Consider the following 18,025-nt stretch of genomic DNA (forward strand, 5'->3'; position numbering starts at 1 on the left):
CAACAGCTGCAGAAGAAAGGTCATCAGAACCACCCTAAAGCACCTCTGGGAGTTCTGACTCAAGAGAAAGTGGGAGACTTCTTGAATGATGAACAGAGATTTACCGCAAGATGAAGCACAGCCCATAATCCTGCAAGGACACGAGTTTATTTCAACTCTTACTTCTCACTCCTTGGCCCACAAGGGCCACTGATGTAAGAACCCCACCCTCTGTGCCTCACAATAGGGTCATCATCAGCTTGTACTGCTTCTATGATGTCATAAGAATGGTGCCAGGAGGCCAGAGGTGAAGTAAAACAAATACAAGAGCTGTCTGTGGGGACACCCCATGATGAGCATCTCTCCAGGGAAGGACTGCCTGAGAAAATCAACACATACCACCCATCAGGCAACACTTCACACCCTGATTTGGGAAGCACCACGGGTACTGCCTATGGTAACCCACGAATCATGGGCCAGGATGCTCTCCTGGTTCCTACGTACGGATTACGAGGATACTAGAATGGAGACTGCCAGAACCCCAGACGCTTTTCCCCATTCCTTCCTCAATGCCTACTGGGTTCACAGGTCTCTTCCCTAACACCACCAGTCACAATGCGTTGGATAATCTTATGGTTTTCTCCTCCACTGAGCGCTCCTCTAGGGTAAGGTCCCTTCATCTACTGCCGAATCCTTAATTAGGTCTCCCTAGCATAATGCCTGGCTCATGCCACCTACTCAAACGTCTGTTGGAGATCTTATGTCTATTTTATCCAAAAGCCAAGTGCCCTGACACAACCTAGATTACAGTATGTCAAATATCTTATCAACACTAAAAGGAGTACTAGAAGAACCACCATCACACTAAATGTGATTTAGGTCCTGGCTCTCCTAATTAGTTAATGTCACCCTATGCAAGTTCCTTCTCTAGAGGCCTCAGTTTCCTCAGACCTATAAAATGAAAGGAAGTACCACATCTTCCCCCAAGTTCCTTTTCTCTGTGATCCTATAAGACTCCTTATGCTACATCTCTTGAAGAAAGAGATAATTTTCCAAGTAAATCCACTAGATTGTTCTATAAGGTTCATGTTGCAGAAGAGTTTTCAACTTAGTCATCTGAATTATCACTAGGACAGACCCATCCTTCAGAGCATGGTTAGGGAAAGTTCCACTTAAAAGAGGCGATAGGGAGCAACTCTACTTTTGTTGACAGGATGGCTCAGAGCGGGAACTTGTCTGGAAGTGGGGTGGGGTGAAGTATTCTGGGCCTTTTACTCTCAGGCCTACCAAGCCTTCTATCTAGCTAAGCTCTTCTAGCTCCACCCCAAGGGAAATTCACTGTCTGGTCATTTTTCTGATGTTAAACAATCAGAAGAGACATCCATTTACCAACGGCAGCATGAGGAGAGACTCTCCTGGGAAAGGCTCACTCAGGGAATCAACAAGAGGAAAAAACCTGGAAGGCTTTATCTCAGTCACAGCTCTATTCTTATTTCCATTGTTTTCTTCTCCGGGAGAAGACTGCAAGGGAGCTATATGGATGCTCCCTGCAATTCCTACTGTTTGGGATCATGACCATTTCCACATAGGAAGTGAAACTGTTCCAGAAGTCAGCAGCTAAAAAAGGGTTATGTATCATTGAATATTAATGCCAGGGTTTCTCAGCAACATCCCTTTCTGGGCACAAGGAAGGCTCTGCAGAAAGAGACCCCTGGGGAGTGACTCATTCTAATCAGCAAAAGGAAACATTTTGAGGATATTTTTCTCAAGGACCGGAAACCACTAGCCCTCATTAAATTGTCTAGTTCTCTGCTACTTGAAAATAAGGATACATTTTGATAAAGAAATCGTCTTACTACTCAGAGAAAAAAGCAGAATCACAAATAGAAATCCACATAACTCTGAGATGCCAATGCTGTTATGCCCTTCTATACATCAGGCAATGTAATTCATATTCCAGGATCTAGACTTGGTGAACTTTGGCTAAAGACTTTAAGCCCCACTAGCCAATGGTCTTCCAGAAAGACTCAAAGAGGCAACAGGTGGGCTGGACCGTTTGCCTTGATTGATTTGTATTCAAAACTTTTTGCCTCTCACTTCTCAGAAACTTTTTTAATGGCTCCCCATCATCTTTAGGATAAAGCCCAAACTTCTTACTTAGCTTGACATGGCCCATCACGTGCTGTATACATTTCTAGCCCCTTGCCATGTTCTGTCACACCTCTGAGCTCTGAACAAACTGTTTCCTGTACTTGTGTCCCTTTCCCTCTGTTCCTTCCATGACTAGGTTGGCAGGACTCAGCTCTGACTCTCGCAGGGAAGATAAGACTCCCCACCTCTATGCTTCTGGAATTCCATGCTTGCCTCTGTTATAGTACTGTACTGTGATGGCCATACTCTTCCACTGGGCAGAAAACTCCTGGAGGGAGTCTAACTCTGTCTTTCTAAATTTTATATTCCTAGCCTCAGCCTCAGGCCCACAGTAAGCACTAGATGTCTGAAGGAGGGAGAGGGGTGGGCAGGTGAGCTCCAAGCTGCTAGACCCACAGCATGAAGTATAACAAAGTAGTTAAGGCAAATATCTATATTCATCTTCTAGTAAGACAGAACGTGTTTTCCCCCCCGTATCGGCCCCACTATCCTTACTCAGGGTACATGTCTCCCCTCCCCTGCTACACAGATGCCTGGGACCACGGGGTGGTCTTATTGCTCCATCATCTCTTTCTCATGCACAGGCTTTCCAGCTCCCCTCCCTATCTTTTCCCTCTGTCTTTCATATACATCTTCTTTAATCCCATTCTTCCTTACCCTCTCGAGTCTTGCCTAGGTACCCTAGGAGAACCTCTTCTTCACTCCATTTTACTTAAACAAAATATACTTTAAAACATGGGTGATAAGAATATGAGGAAAACTAATGAATTCCTATCATGGACAAAAAAAGCCCACATTTTGAAATGGAATTAAAGGTAGTGCCATATCCAACAACACCATCTTAAAAATGTTTAAAACTCCTCATAAAACAATAAGACAAAGAACCAAACAGAAAAACAATACAAAGACTATGAACAGGCAATTCACAAAAAACACAAAATGGTGCTCAAGCTCTCTAGAAATTAGAGAAATGCAAGCTCAAACAACATAGAAATATCATTTCACATCCAACCAGATTGGCCAAAATAAAAGTCTGCCAGTTCTAGGTACTGGTGAGGATATGGTGATGCAGGAGCTCGCATCATCTGCCAATGGACGGTACATCCATTTTGGAAAGTAATTTGGCAACATCTAGTAAAGGTAAAAACGTGCTCACACAATGAATTAGCAATTCCCTTCTTGGTATATAGCATGGTGATACACACAAGTACAATTAAGGATGTTCCCCGCGGCACTGTAACAGACAGAAATTGGAAATAACCCAAATGACTTAGTAGTGGAACAGATTTGATATATTCAAAACTGAAATACCATATAAGAGTCAGAAGTCAATAATCTAGATCCATGTGTTTCAATACCCTGTTTGGATCCCCCAAATATGATGCTGAGGAGAATAAAGCAAGTTACAGAATGAGATACACTGTATGGTACCACTTAAATAAACTAAAAACAAAAAAAACATTTTTAATATTATTTATATATAAGATAGTTATAAAACACTGGCTTCATACACACTGAATTCATGATAGTGTTTGTCTTGGGGAGGAAGGAAGAGGAATGGGATTAGGCAGGGAAACAGGGGAATTCAACCTTAACTATAATGGTTTATTTCTTCAAAACTGAAAAATAATCTAAAGTAATATGACAAAATGTTACTTTTTTTTCATCTTGAGTAATGGGCACATAGGTGTTGGTTATGTTATCCATGCACTATTTTATATTAGTGTGTTCTTTTTTAAAACCCAAATTCTAATTCCTTCAAAGTTCCCTGCATTTGCTTATCTTTTAAAAGAAATATAAAACAATTTTCAATTAGATTTTATTATCTTATATTCCAGTTAAAAAACAGCATTTTCTCCTTTGCTGTAATGAAAATCGATATTTTAGGCATGGATGGGCAACACAGGGTGGTGGATTTGCTTGAGAACTTGCCACTAATTCTGATCTACAAAAATGACCAACTAGTAACTAGTACACCGTGGACAGAACTTGCTTTCAGGTTGCATTCTTCCTGTTTCTTTCCTCCCCATCAGTTCCATCACCCTATAGAGAATTAAACAATGGGAAAGGTACAATCACTTTTAAACAGACTTTGGCAATATTCAAGTTCTCAGGCCAGTGTTTGAGATTTAAAAGACAACTGCAATTGATGAATCATAAAAGCAGAAGTAATATTTAAAATGCACTTCTGGTAAACAAATTTTCATACAAATCCACTTTAGTTAACTGAGACATGTCCCCAAACCCACAACCCAGCTGAAAACTTTAATATACTTCATTAACATGGTCACAAGTCTTAGAGATAAACAGTTTGCATAGATGTCTGCTTAACTTACTCAAGTACCTACTTGGAAACTACTCTACTTGTCAGCAGGCTGTCCTGGACTCAGTTCATGGCAATGGTTTTAGTGGTATACGTGGGTGGTTTAGCAACTTCCGCCCCACTGACATCAGCCAAAGTCATGTCGTTAAAACCTCTGTTTTGGAAAACAGACAATTACTGAGAACTTAAGAATCGAAGACAAATCTAATACACTTTCAAGCTCTCTGCCACAGACTATACCATGTTGTTAGGGAGATCAAAGAATTATTTGGCCTTTTATTTATTTTTCAAAAAGATTTCCTGATAGCAGTAAGCAATATACTTTCATTCTATAAAGTTCTTCAAAAAGGTCTTGGCACAGTGGTTTATGGGAACAGAGCTGACCCTTAATTAGACTCCTCTGAACTTAAAAGCAAACAGCCCAGCCTTCAACTTCTTTTCTTGCTACAAGGAGGCATCAAACAAAAGGATATGAAGGAAAACCCACATGACTGGGAGCTATCATCTATTTGTTGCTGCATTTTTTTTTAACCTCTGCCACCAGATCTTTGGTGAACTGTTATATACTATACACTCTCTTTCAGCAGAAAAATCAAACAACCCGTTAGAGAGACTGGCTTAAGAAAATCAGCATTAAGAAGGGTAAGAGGAGTGGCCATGCCAAATTGAAATTACAGCATGGCATTTTCCAGGCCTCCCTGTTAAGGGAAGGATTCACCTTGAGTTGTGTTGGGGACCTGAAGGAAGGGCTCTTCTGCCACTTCAGTCCAGTGGGCGATGTGCTGAAGAGCTCCTCCTAGAGACAGGTCTGAGCAGCAAAATCCATCTGGGGAAAATTCTCTGACCCTTCTTAAGGATAAACATTGGAGAGTTTTTTAACTTTAAGGAGAGAAAGGTGCAACTGCTTCCTATTGTGTCAACCCTAACCAAGATAACTCAAACAGAACAACAAAAAAACATTTAAATACCAACAATTTAGAAATACACGCTCCAAAATTATTTCCACAACTTCTTGTTTAAATTCTTTGGGGAGTGTGAGACACTGCCTGGTCTGGACTGACAGAGTGTAGATACAAAAGCCTTGTAAGATATTCTTGGTAGTTAGTGTAATAACCACAATGCTGATGTACAGGACAAGAGGAAAGCCACAGATGACCCAAATCATCTTAGCTGAAGTGCTCACCTAGCAGCAGTTTTCAGAAGAACACTGGTAAACAAACAAACAAAAACCAAAATGAAACTGCTCTGTTTGGATAAGAATTGACTTTATTGCTCAGGCTCTTTCACCTTCCTTTTCCCTAAACGAACTTCTTTTCCTTAATCAGATATATGTATTTTACTATCTAAGCAATGAATTCTAAATACAAGAAAACTGCCTATCTAGAGAGCTGTCTTCCCGGATAAAATCTAAAGCTGAATCCAACTGTCACACACATTCTAAACTCTTATGTTTCCTACTTAGATTGCAGCTGGTCTACTTGTTTATTTTTTTTAATCAAGAGAACCAACCTACCACAAAAGTACTCAGAAGCTGCTAACACAACAGAAAATAAATCCACAATAATCTCAATATCATTTTACATCTGTTTAAAGCAAACAAAACAGAACCACTGGCAATCTCCAAAAAACCCCGAACAGAACGAATTCCATACTCTGAAAGACTCCACACCAAGCATTCCAAAGACCAAATTATCTGTGGCAGCTGGAAAGAACAGCTGATTATTCAAGGGAAGCTTTACATAACTACAAGAAGTGAGAACTGGAAAGACGCTCTTCTCCTTTCTCCATTAAAGTCACTGAAATCCTAAAATAAGGGTAGAGTTTTGGCTGAGTTTAAAACAAACAAACCAACCACACACACAACCCTGTCAAGTTTCTCATAACTTAAATTACTCTGAAGCAGTCCCGACAAGGGGCTTCAGCCCCTGCTGCCACCATTTGTCTGTTTTCCAGGAGCGGACTTCAGGGGAGCTACAGGGAGGCTTCGCTACTGCTCCCTGCTAGTTCTAGCATCTTGTGATCCTGACCATTTCCACCTAAGGGACTCAGCTTTCACCACGACTTGACTTCAGACCGCTCCAGGTGTGTTCTACCGGGGTGAAGAGATGCTGATTTGTTTTAAAAATTCTATCCTGCTGTATCTCTTAATATTTGCATGCAAAAAGATATATTAAAGTGAATAAAGACATTTGAGAGACAGGCGAAGATCAACATCAGCCATCGTCACACAAAACCATGATGAACCGTGCGGCTGATCTCTCTAAACCACGAGTCAAAACTGACTGAGCAGCCACTTGGGGTCTGAGGCTCCAGGGTCAGCAAACAGGGTTAATGTTAAACCAAAAAAGGGAGGCTAAGAGCACAAGGGTTTCCTGGGAGTTAAATGAACTGGAGGGATGCTATGTTTCCTGAGACCCCTGGGAAGATCCTGGACATGAGAGGGGATGGAGGGAGGGGGGAAAAGAGATTCTGAGTCCCCAAATTACTCATATTTTCCACTTCCTGCCAAGGTTACAGATGGTGCTTCACACACACAAACATGCACTGCAGGCACTGTTCTTCAGGAAGCTGGAGAGAACCAGCCCATTACTTTTGTTCCTTTGGGAAGATGACTACATGTTGTTCCTTTGCTTTCAAGCCTTGATTTTTTTCCCCCTTTTTTTATGTGGCAGGCAGCAACCTGTCAACAAACAGACCTTAATGCCACCACTAAATGTCGAGCTTATTTCAACATTACCTCTGGAGCGGACTGCAAAGGTACAGTTGAGATAGGTAGCCCCTAAGATTCTGAGGTGGGGTGGTATTTAAACTAAAAATGTATTTTTGCACCTTAGGTGCATAGTAGAGTAATAATCAGGCCCTATCAAACAGTTCCTTTTTGCTGTCTGATTCTCTGTTTATTTATTTATTTTAAATTTTATTAAAAATAATTTTTTTGGCCACACCACATGGCATGTGGGATCTTATCTCCCCAACCAGGGATTGAACCCATGTCCCCTGCACTGGAAGCACAGAGTCTTAACCACTGGACCTTCAGGGAAGTCCCTTGATTCTTTCAGTTTAAACTGAAAAACATTAACTTTTCTTCCTTGTTTTGCTAAGCGGGTAGAACTAAGATAATTTGTGACATTTTCAGTTTGACCAAGTGATTTCCATAAATCAAAGAACCACTGGCAGAGGACATGATGACTATACTTCCTCCCCCAGACTGATTCTCCAAACAGAAAAGACTCTTGTGATGACACACTGGACTCAGTGAAATAATCTGCTTCCAAAAGAAATAGACACCTGAGGTGACTTAACATTAAAAATTACGAATTAAACCAAAAAACCCCCATCCTACTTATTATAAACACTGTTAGCATAAAACTAGTAGTCGACCTATTTTACTGATTTTCTACTTTTAAAACGTCTTACATAAAATATTGTTATATTGTGTGCTATCAAATACATAAAATACTTAGTACAGATATTTGAACTATAATTTTAACATTTGCGTTTGAAGTCAATAAAAGAGAAAATGAACTTGTTTTGATGGATCCAAAAATGAGAAATCAGGTGCATATTATACTTGGAATTCACATAACTACCTCAGCATCTAATTTATGTCTGTATTTAGTTTTGCATACATAACATAGAGAATATCTTCATTTTCATAGATAAGCTGGTACAAATATTAGCAGTTAAAAAAAATGGCTTGCCTTGCAATTATATTACGTTCTTCAATTAATTCGAGATGGAAGGAAAAATCCAAACAAGTAGGTAGACTGACAGCTACAGTTAATATGCTGATGTTAAAATTTGGTTACACTTTTGAGCATGTATATTTTTAAGTACGTTTTAAATTAGTTTAAATCCAAAAATCTGGAACTTCCAAAACACCAGTTCCACAAAAAACATTCTGAAAACCACTGTCCTATCTACCAAACTATTTAATTACTACACAGATGTGTGGCTGAGAAGTTTAGTCTACAAGTCTCAAAACTTTTTTTTTTTTAATTAATTTATTTTATTTTTTGCTGCATTGGGTCTTCGTTGCTGCGTGCAGGCTTTCCTCTAGTTGCGGCAAGCAGGGGCTACTCTTCGTTGCAGTGTGTGGGCTTCTCATTGTGATGCCTTCTCTTGTTGTGGAGCACAGGGCTCTAGGCGCGCGGGCTCACTAGTTGTGGCGCATGGGCTTAGTTGCTCCGCGGCATGTGGGATCTTCCTGGACCAGGGCTTGAACCTGTGTCCCCTGAAATGGCAGGTGGATTCTTAACCACTGCGCCACCAGGGAAGCCCTCAAACCTCTTTTTTTCTTTTTTTTTTTTTTTGCGGTACGTGGGCCTCTCACTGTTGTGGCCTCTCCCGTTGTGGAGCACAGGCTCCAGATGCGCAGGCTCAGCGGCCATGGCTCACGGGGCCAGCCGCTCCGCGGCATGTGGGATCTTCCTGGACTGGGGCACGAACCTGTGTCCCCTGCATCGGCAGGCGGACTCTCAACCACTGTGCCACCAGGGAAGCCCCCTCAAACCTCTTAAGTCTGTTTTTTCCTCATCAGTACCAGACCCCACACAAGTGATTCTCCATGGGTTGCTCTGGTATCCTTGGGCCATAGAAGTTTCCAAGAGGTACCCCAGGTGTCCTCTCCAGGGGGAGTTCTGCCACAAGCTATACTGACAGCATAAAGCGGTTCAACAGTCTGAGGTGCCCTAGCTGTATTTCATCATGAAGTTGAGTCCAATAAAAGAGAATTTCTATTTATGTTTCACAGGGAAAGGTATGAAAAAAACAAAACTGGGTTTAGGATGCCTGGTTAAAAGAGGTGTGTTCTCCTACATCATAGTGGGTATTTTTGCTACCTGACAAATCAATCATATGTCAGTTGCAGGTTCAGTAGTCACTGTAGTCTAACACAGACTAACGATACAGTCAAGGAGAGTATAATTCAACTCTTTTAACCTGGAAACAATGTATACTCAAAAATCAATGACAATGATAAGATGTTTCATACACTGACATACATTAGACTTTTTCCAGCCTGCATTTAAATTGAAAAGTTACCTGGAGCTAGTCATGGAAAGAGTCATCCACTCACTATAACCACAAACCTATGGTCCTCTATAGCACAAAGAAAAGGATTCTTTGGGTCCTCAAACAAGATTTTCTCTCTCTTTTGTCCCTAAACCTTCTGATAATATTTCACTTCACAACTCAGAACTGAGAGTTGGTGGAATCAACGATACTGCTTCTTATTCATGCTGGTGCTATACAGAGCAATTTCCGTAGGTCTTCTGTCAGGCTGACTGCTTTCCAGAGATCATTTTGCTCTTTGTCATTAAGTTCTTCATACAACATCAACATATTTTGCTCTTTCATCAGAGACCGGCTGACAACCAGAAAAACCTCTGAAACTACCAATGATCTGATGTTTACATTTTTTTTTACTCAGAGGAACAATATTTAAGTACAGTCTTAAAAAATTCAAACACAAAAGTATAAAATAAAAACTTAGTCCCCTTCAATCTCTCCTCTCCTAACCTCTTTTACAAATTGTTAACAGTTTGGTGTACATCCTTTTAGATATTCTTATACATCTACATAAACAATTACTGTTTACTTATCTGCTTTCTATAAATTGGGATCATACATACAGTTCTATTTATTGCCTCTCAAGTTATCAAAATGTCTTGGAAATCTGTCTGTACTTGCAGAGCTATCCCAGTGGCTGGCAAACCGTGGCCTGGGGGCCGAAGTCAGCCCACATCTGTTTTGTAAATACAGACTTATTGGAACATAGTCACATTTATGTCTTGTCTATGGCTGCTTTTGTGCTGCAAGAGCTGGGTAGGGTAGTCACCACAGACACCTAATAGTCTGCAGAGCCTAATGTACTTACTATCAGTTCCTTCACAGAAAAAGCTTGCCGACCTTTGATCTATTCTATTTTTACTATTGGCCTAATATTCCACCTGATGAATAAATTATATTTTACTGTTGGACATTTAGTTCCTTTAAAATTTTCCACAATATGAATAATGCTGCAACGAGTAAGTACCAAGGATTATACCTTGAGAACTCTTCTTTATTTATTTTTTGGCTGCACTGGGTCTTTGCTGCGTGCGGGGCTTTCTCTAGTTGCGGCGAACGGGCTACTCTTCATTGTGGTGCGCGGGCTTCTCACTGCGGTGGCTTCTCTTGTTGCAGAGCATGGGCCCTAGGCACGCGGGCTTCAGTAGTTGTTTCTCACGGGCTCTAGAGCACAGGCTCAGTAGTTGTGGCACACGGGCTCAGTTGCTCTGCGGCATGTGGGATCTTCCCGGACTAGGGCTTGAACCCGTGTCCCCTGCATTGGCAGGCAGATTCTTAACCACTGCACCACCAGGGAAGTCCCGAGAACTCTTCTTATAAGCGACTGTGTAATAAGCAACTTGAGAAAGGTGCCTCTAATTACATATTCCAACCACTAAGAAGAAAGGATCATCATGTGATGTGATAGAGGTGCTAAATACGGCTACAATGGCAATCAGATTACAATATATAAATGCATCAAATTAATGCTCTGCATTCTTTAAGTTTACACAATGTTGCATGTCAAATATATTCAGTTTTAAGAAAAAGAGCAAGAGAAAGGTGCCTGGCACATTCGGCTGCTCAATGAATATTTGTTGATGAACTGCTTTTGAATGAACCACAGTGCCTTGCAGAGTTTAGGTAACTGAAGATAAGAAACTCAAATGCATACTTACTGGTAGTTAAATGTAAAAAATAAATCCAGTCTGAAGTCATCAAGATCTTCTAGAATATTCACCCAGCTCTCCCCCTACTGAAGCAGAGGACAGAGTGGAAGCCATTTTCTCTTATATATATATATATATATATATATATATATAATAAATATAAATCAGAACAATCCACTGAGGACACAGAACACTGAAGTATGTGAAAATCTCCATGAAGATTCTTCAAGAACTACTTTCATTCTTGAAGTTTTATTCAGTTATTTTTCAAACCCACCCCTTGGTTGTGTAGTACTCTGAGCAGTAGAGAGCATCCCCCTCAACTGGGGAGAGGATGTGTGGTCTCAGGGCACATAGTGGGAGCTGGGACTGAGACCCCTAAATAAAGCCAACAGCTTTAAACTAAAGACTGTAACAGCCATGCTGAAGGGCCTGGAGAAAGTCCACCTACTGGCCCTGCAGAAGCAGCAAGGAAACCTGCCCTCCCCAGGACCCTGAGTGAGAATTCTGTATCACATATGAATCCAGGGTCCAAATTTACACCATCCATATCTCCTGGAACCCTGAGTTAAGAAATCTTCTCTAGAGGTTTAATGGAATCCCAATCTAGGAATGATGAAACCCTGAGGGATCCAGCTGAAACAAATGCAGAACTGCTGCATCACAGGGTCACTGTGACAAAACAGGGAATCTAGAGGTTCCCACGGGAGGGAAAAATGACTTATAAAGCTGAAGCTGAACTTACAAAACAAAAAAACAAAAAAACCCAGATACCATGTAAGGAAGCAAACGGCTATGAAGAAGCATTAGCAAATGCACAGGCAAGAGAAGATGTTGAGAGTTATTAAAAGTCCCTAATGGAAAGAACAGAATCTATACTGCTCGGGGATTTTCTTTTCTGCATGCTCAGTTATGCATTAGTTTTCTAAAAAATATATTTTATTGAAAATACATATTTAAAAATTACGTTTTATCGCAGAAAGCAGGTGTTCAGTGTGCTGTACTGATGAAGTTCCTTGAATATTAATTTCATGCTGCCAGTCAAGAAATATGACCTTCCCCTATTCTTCTCTAAGACCAGTACTCCCAAAATGGAGATCAGACACTTGGCAGGAGGGATGCACAAAATGATTCTTTGAAATAGAGGAGGAAATTTTTACAGCTCTCACTTATATTGACTTAAAAGAGAAATGGAGTTAATATGTAGACTGATAAATGGGTGGCTCACTCAGCCTTAACGTTAGGCAGCTTCCTGTTATGTTTGATCCTAGAGGATTCTGGAAGGAAGAAGAGGCCCTCGGAAGGTAGGTCAGGGATGTGTAACAGCTTCCTCATTCGTTTACTTTCAGCATCTTGTGATGAATGGAAATTTACAGGTGCTCAATAAAGTAAACTTATAAATTATATTTAGTTTCAACTAAAATAAAATGAAAAAGAGACAAATTCCTGCAAAGAAACTGTGCATCTAGGACAATATTAAGAAGACTAATAACTAACCAGCAAACAAGAAAATGGCAAACCTGACTTCTCATTCCTAGAATGAGCTCCTTGTAATTATAGTATAGGACATGTACGTAATTTTTTACACACACATTACACACACACACATACCCCGTGTGAGTAGACTAAGTATGTTTTAATGATAGATAAACATACTAAAAAGTGCTTGGTGACTACTGCCCTAGACATCCAAGTTATTCTAGTATTGAGAAGCTGTCTGTGTCCAGTGGCTAAGAAACTAAACTGGTGACTGGTGTCCTAAGAATGAGTCCTATTAGAACCTGGGCTCCAGAGTAACATGCTGGGGGATATTGAACAGTGACAGTCTCGAGGTCACATAAAATGTATTACTATGCTGGAGTCGTTATCATCGTCCCAGTAAGTCACACATGAAGGAGGACATAAATGTGTGTGATATCTGCACACGAGGATGAAAAAAGAGATGAGAGCCCCCCGGAAGTTTTCTTTAAAAAAAAAAAATAGGACAGTAAAACAAATATGGCTGTAGACAATACTGGGGTATAATATATCCATAAGAGGCATTTTACAAGCACGTGAGTGTTAACGCCACGTCACAACGTTAAGTGTTAACGTTAACGTCGTTTAAAAAGTCACAACAGCTGCAGCGTGGATAAGATAGGTTGTGTGCCAGTTGTCACTCCACTCTTTCTCTAAATATCAAGGAAGCAAGTGAGTGGAAATTATTATTGCAGTAACTTAGACTCTGCTCAAATAAAGTTTTAAACATTTCAAATTTCAGTAAGTCAACTATTTTTAGTAACAGATCATTTGGGATACTTCACATAAGTGACTGAAATCAAGACAATGTCATGACATCATGGTCTGAGAAGTGCTTCTTGGAGTCTGAGTTAGTCACTATTTGGCCTGAATTGGTTACAGGTATGACAAGATCCGAATCACCTCAGCCTCTGGAAGAGTGGACCTTTACACTGGCCACTTCTGACCACAAGCAGCCTCCTTGATTTTCCTTGGTGTGCACTATGAATATTATTACTTTCTATGTGTGTGCAACCACAAAATTCTGAGATGTAGTGCCTCAGAGCAAGGATCTGCAAATTAACAGCCTGTGGGCCAAATCTGGCCTGTAACCTATTTTTGTATGGCCCATGAACTACAAAGGGTTTTTACATTTTTAAATGGTTGAAAAAATAGAAAAGACTAATATTCCATGACACATGAAAATTACATGAAATTCAAATTTCACTGCCCATAAATGAAGTTTTACTGGAACACAGCCATGCTCATTGGCTTATGTATTATCTATGGCTGCTTTTGCACTACAGCAGCGGAGTTCAGTAGTGTGGCAGAGACTGTATTGCCCATGAAGTCTAAGAAGTCTGCTATCTAGACAGAAAAAGTTAGCCATCCTCTGTCTCAGAGCATATCGTCAAAACCAGGAACCATGTTCAGTTAACAGACTTGGCTTTAAGGTGGTAGTAAGCAGGTCAGCAAGAGGTCAATACGGAACGTCTCTGCACGCGAAGGTACTCTCCCTCTCCCTTGGCAGTTTCCGTGACTTGACGCTGGTCAATGGCTGAAGCATACACCAAAGTACTAGAGTAAAATATGAGCATATACGACCTGACAAGGGACTGCTGGGTAGCTTGAGGGTTTGAGGTTATGAGACTGTTTTCATGCTGACATGGACTTCTGGAATAAGGTAGTGGCTTAGGGACAAAAGGACAGGATATTTAAAATTGGGCTGTCTGAAAAAATTATAGGCTGTATGTTATATATCTAGAATTAATTTCTTCAATGCTATTTAAAGAGAGATAGAAAAAGGGCTACTTCTCCACATAAACGAGGAACAGATTAGGGGTGGGAAGGACAGGAAACTAGAAATGAGGTTTTCTGAGCCAAGAGCGTTCCGTCACACAGGAAGAAGCATGTCTCTTACTTGCACAAGTATAGGCGTCTTTGTTGGTGAAAGGCTTCGTGCACTGGCTACAGCTGATGGGACCCACAATAGGGATGGAACTGAAAGTGTGCCCGTTCAGAGTCTTCTTGTCCTTCTCCTTCTCTTTGGCATCTTTCTCCTTCTCCTTAATTTTATCTTTCTCCTTTTCCTTTTCCTGCCAAAGAAAACAATCGACAGTTAACTGAAGGCCTTCAGTTAACACTAGAAGGCCTTCCCTTCTGGAAGGGTACCCAGCTGGCATGTGGTCAACAGTGGCTGGTGAATGTTTTGGATGAAAATTCGGAACACTGTCCTGGACAAAATTTTTTTTTATTAACCTGTGGGCATTTGAGCTACATTAGAAAAACCTTAAGAGGACTGGGAAGGCTAAACAGTTCTGTCAGTGGCTTATTCACTGGTTATTTATGCCAACAGACACATTCATTGCCCAATGACCAGCACGAGAGAGAAAGAGGCTTCTGGTGCTGGAGGAGGAGTCTGCAGTGGCCGTGAATCCTCCTCAGTGAGCCACAGCTCGGCCCATGGGGGAAGCTGGCAATGAGCTCAGGGCCAGCTGCAAGCAGGAAGCAGAAGAAAGGATGGTGACAGTTCTGGGACCAGCCTGAGGGAGAGGAAAGATGATTGGGCAGCATCAAAAATGACTCGAGGGTCCCCTCTGACTGCCTCCCAGCCATCACATATCCCCACGTGAGGGCACATCTCTGATGTTTCCTCCCTTACTCTAGCCAGAAATATTAACTATCCCCCTACATATACATTTTCTATTCTTACTAATTAGAATTTCAAGGTTCACAGATATTAACTTTGGCCCAATTTTCAAATTGGGGGAGGAGGGATTTAAACCCTAAAAATTTAAAGAAATACTAATGAGTGCTAGATCCTTAATAAAATACCCAAAGCAGCCAGGGACATTTCAGGTACACACTACTGTCAAGAGACGAGGGCTGTGGGGTCTAACTATATGCTCTCCACAAGAGGTCCTTCACAAACACGGTTAGGCACACGCTCGGCTGGTTAACCAATACCAAATGAATAATTCTCTTTCAAACTAACTGGACCATGAACTACAATTCACAGAGGTAGGTAGAATGCATTTATTAGTTGTCATCACCACTAGCCCTGGGGTACCCATTTTCCAGGGCATACACTACTACTATTGTAATCTAAAAAAATTCCTGGAAAATAGGTACCCCAGAGTCAGTGATCCTGACAACTACCAAATGCCTTACATTTTAAATCAATGCCTTCTACATACATTATTTCATCTGATTCAATAATTCTGAGGTGAGTAGGGTGGGCATTATGCTTCCCATGTTCTAACTGAAAAGAGCAAGATAATAAATAGCAGCTAAAAGTTTGAACAGTTACTGTGTGCCAAGCACTGTAGTATACAATTGACATGAATTTTCTCATACATTGGGTACAACCCAATGAACTAAGTACCAGCTATGATCTCCATTTCACATTTGAGGAGACTGAGGCTTAGAGATGTCTCATACTGTACTGGAGGTCGCACACCAGTAACTGCCCAAGCTGGAATTAAGTTCCAGATCTGCCAACTCTAAAGCTCAGCTCTCATTCACTACGCTCTACTGCAAAGGGCTGGAGAGGTCTGTTGACTCACAGAAGGTCACACAGCAAATGATCTGCAGTTAAAATCAGAACCCAGGTCTTCTGACTTCCTATTCAGAACCCATCTGCTATACTGAAATGGTGAATATTTGCTAAGTCTATGATTCATGTAAACTCCTTTGTTAACAGAATGAATATCATAAAACTCTAAGAGCCAAATTGCTACACTTTAGAACCATAAAAAATAATGGAGAGGAAGGGAGAAAAACAAACTACTTCACTTTACAAAACAGGAAACTGCTCTGAGTGAAAATTCGTAACTGCTAAAGTATGCAAAACTAATGAAAATAATAAAAATTGAGTTTTTCTAATAATTTCTTTCTTCTAACTAAATTTTGCTAAAGGCTTCTTCATACATTAAATGTTAAACTGAAAAGCACCTGACATTTTGCTCAAGAAAGCTTAAAAAAAAGCATGCTGTAAGAGTTAAGAAAATCTTCTATGGGGACTTCCCTGGTGGCGCAGTGGTTAAGAATCCACCTGCCAATACAGAGGACGCGGGTTTGAGCCTTGGTCCGGGAAGATCCCACATGCCATGGAGCAACAAAGCCCATGCACCACAACTACTGAGCCTGCGCTCTAGAGCCCATGAGCCACAACTACTGAGCCCACGTGCTGCAACTACTGAAGCCCACGCACCTAGAGCCCGTGCTCCGCAACAAGAGAAGCCACTGCAATGAGAAGCCCGCGCACCGCAATGAATAGTCCCTGTTTGCCGCAACTAGAGAAAGCCCGCGTGCAGCAACAAAGACCCAACGCAGCCAAAAAATAAATAAATTTAAAGAAAAAAAACCTCATTTCTACCTTTAAAAAAAAAAAAGAAAAACAAAATCTTCTATGGCAACTCTCTCAAGCCTTGCAATGCTCTTCGAATCTGAATAGATAATAAATTATTTCCTCATCCTTTGCAACAATCCAAACTAGCTCCTCCAGGGATAAAAACAACACAAAACAATAAACTCCACTGTCTCTTTCTGTATTTATTAGGTTAGTGCTTTAAAGAAGTCAGGCGCTTACCTCCCCATGTTTTAGTCCTATGAATCTCACTGTTATAAGGGGTGCTTCATGAAACCGACCCCATTTTACCGACATGATTCGATCCCCATGCCAGGAAATGTGTTCTCACGGAAGGAGGGGCTCATGCCGGCGGGGCACAGCCCAGCAGCTTCGAGCTGCCATCAGAGCAACCATTAGAGAAACGGTAAGAGGAAGCCACGGACTGGTTGAGAAAGGGAAGGAGGGAGGGCTGAGGCTGTTTGTTTCCTTAAGACAAGCTTAACTATTTGCACGCTGCCAGTACAGCCAACCACCCTAGTTACAAAGAACACCGGACACGAACGAGAACAAATTCCCCCTAACACAGTGTGTGTGGACAGTACTTAAGTTGCAAGATGGGAACTCTGGCAAGATTGAGGCCGATTTTTTAACACCAGAAGTTAAAGAACACATCTATTTAATTAGATGTGCTCATTTTATAAAAAGCAATACATTTACAAAGAAAACTTTTTTTAGTGAAGTCGTGCCTGTGGGTAAGGCGGTGATTGGTAGTTTCCTGAAGTCTGACTTTTCCTTAACACCTGCCAAAATGCTTTTTAAACCTGTGTGCTGGGGAAATAGAAACTAACAATATTTAAAGAGAAAACTGCAGGTAACAACTATGCTAGGATACTATGAGGGAAAGTGATATTTTCGTTTTTCTAAACCTACCACTTGAGACAAGTAATTATAATAAAAAAAAATCAGAGAACTTTCTGGAAAACTGTGGAGCATGCTGTGATTAAG

The 18,025-nt window shown here is 40.9% G+C and overlaps 1 protein-coding gene across 9 annotated transcripts in view; it reads right to left on the reverse strand.

The window, feature by feature from the left end:
• Positions 1–18,025, reverse strand: part of AKAP13 (A-kinase anchoring protein 13) — a 337,951-nt gene that overhangs the window by 31,307 nt on the left and 288,619 nt on the right. For all 9 annotated transcript variants that reach the window (XM_060005469.1, XM_060005473.1, XM_060005472.1 and 6 more), the window contains one exon: positions 14,591–14,765. In XM_060005469.1, coding sequence (XP_059861452.1) covers positions 14,591–14,765 — 175 coding nt within the window. The remainder of the gene's footprint in view (positions 1–14,590; positions 14,766–18,025) is intronic.

The sequence above is a fragment of the Delphinus delphis genome, chromosome 2 (assembly GCF_949987515.2).
Source record: "Delphinus delphis chromosome 2, mDelDel1.2, whole genome shotgun sequence".
In the NCBI taxonomy this organism is placed as follows: Eukaryota; Metazoa; Chordata; class Mammalia; order Artiodactyla; family Delphinidae; genus Delphinus; species Delphinus delphis.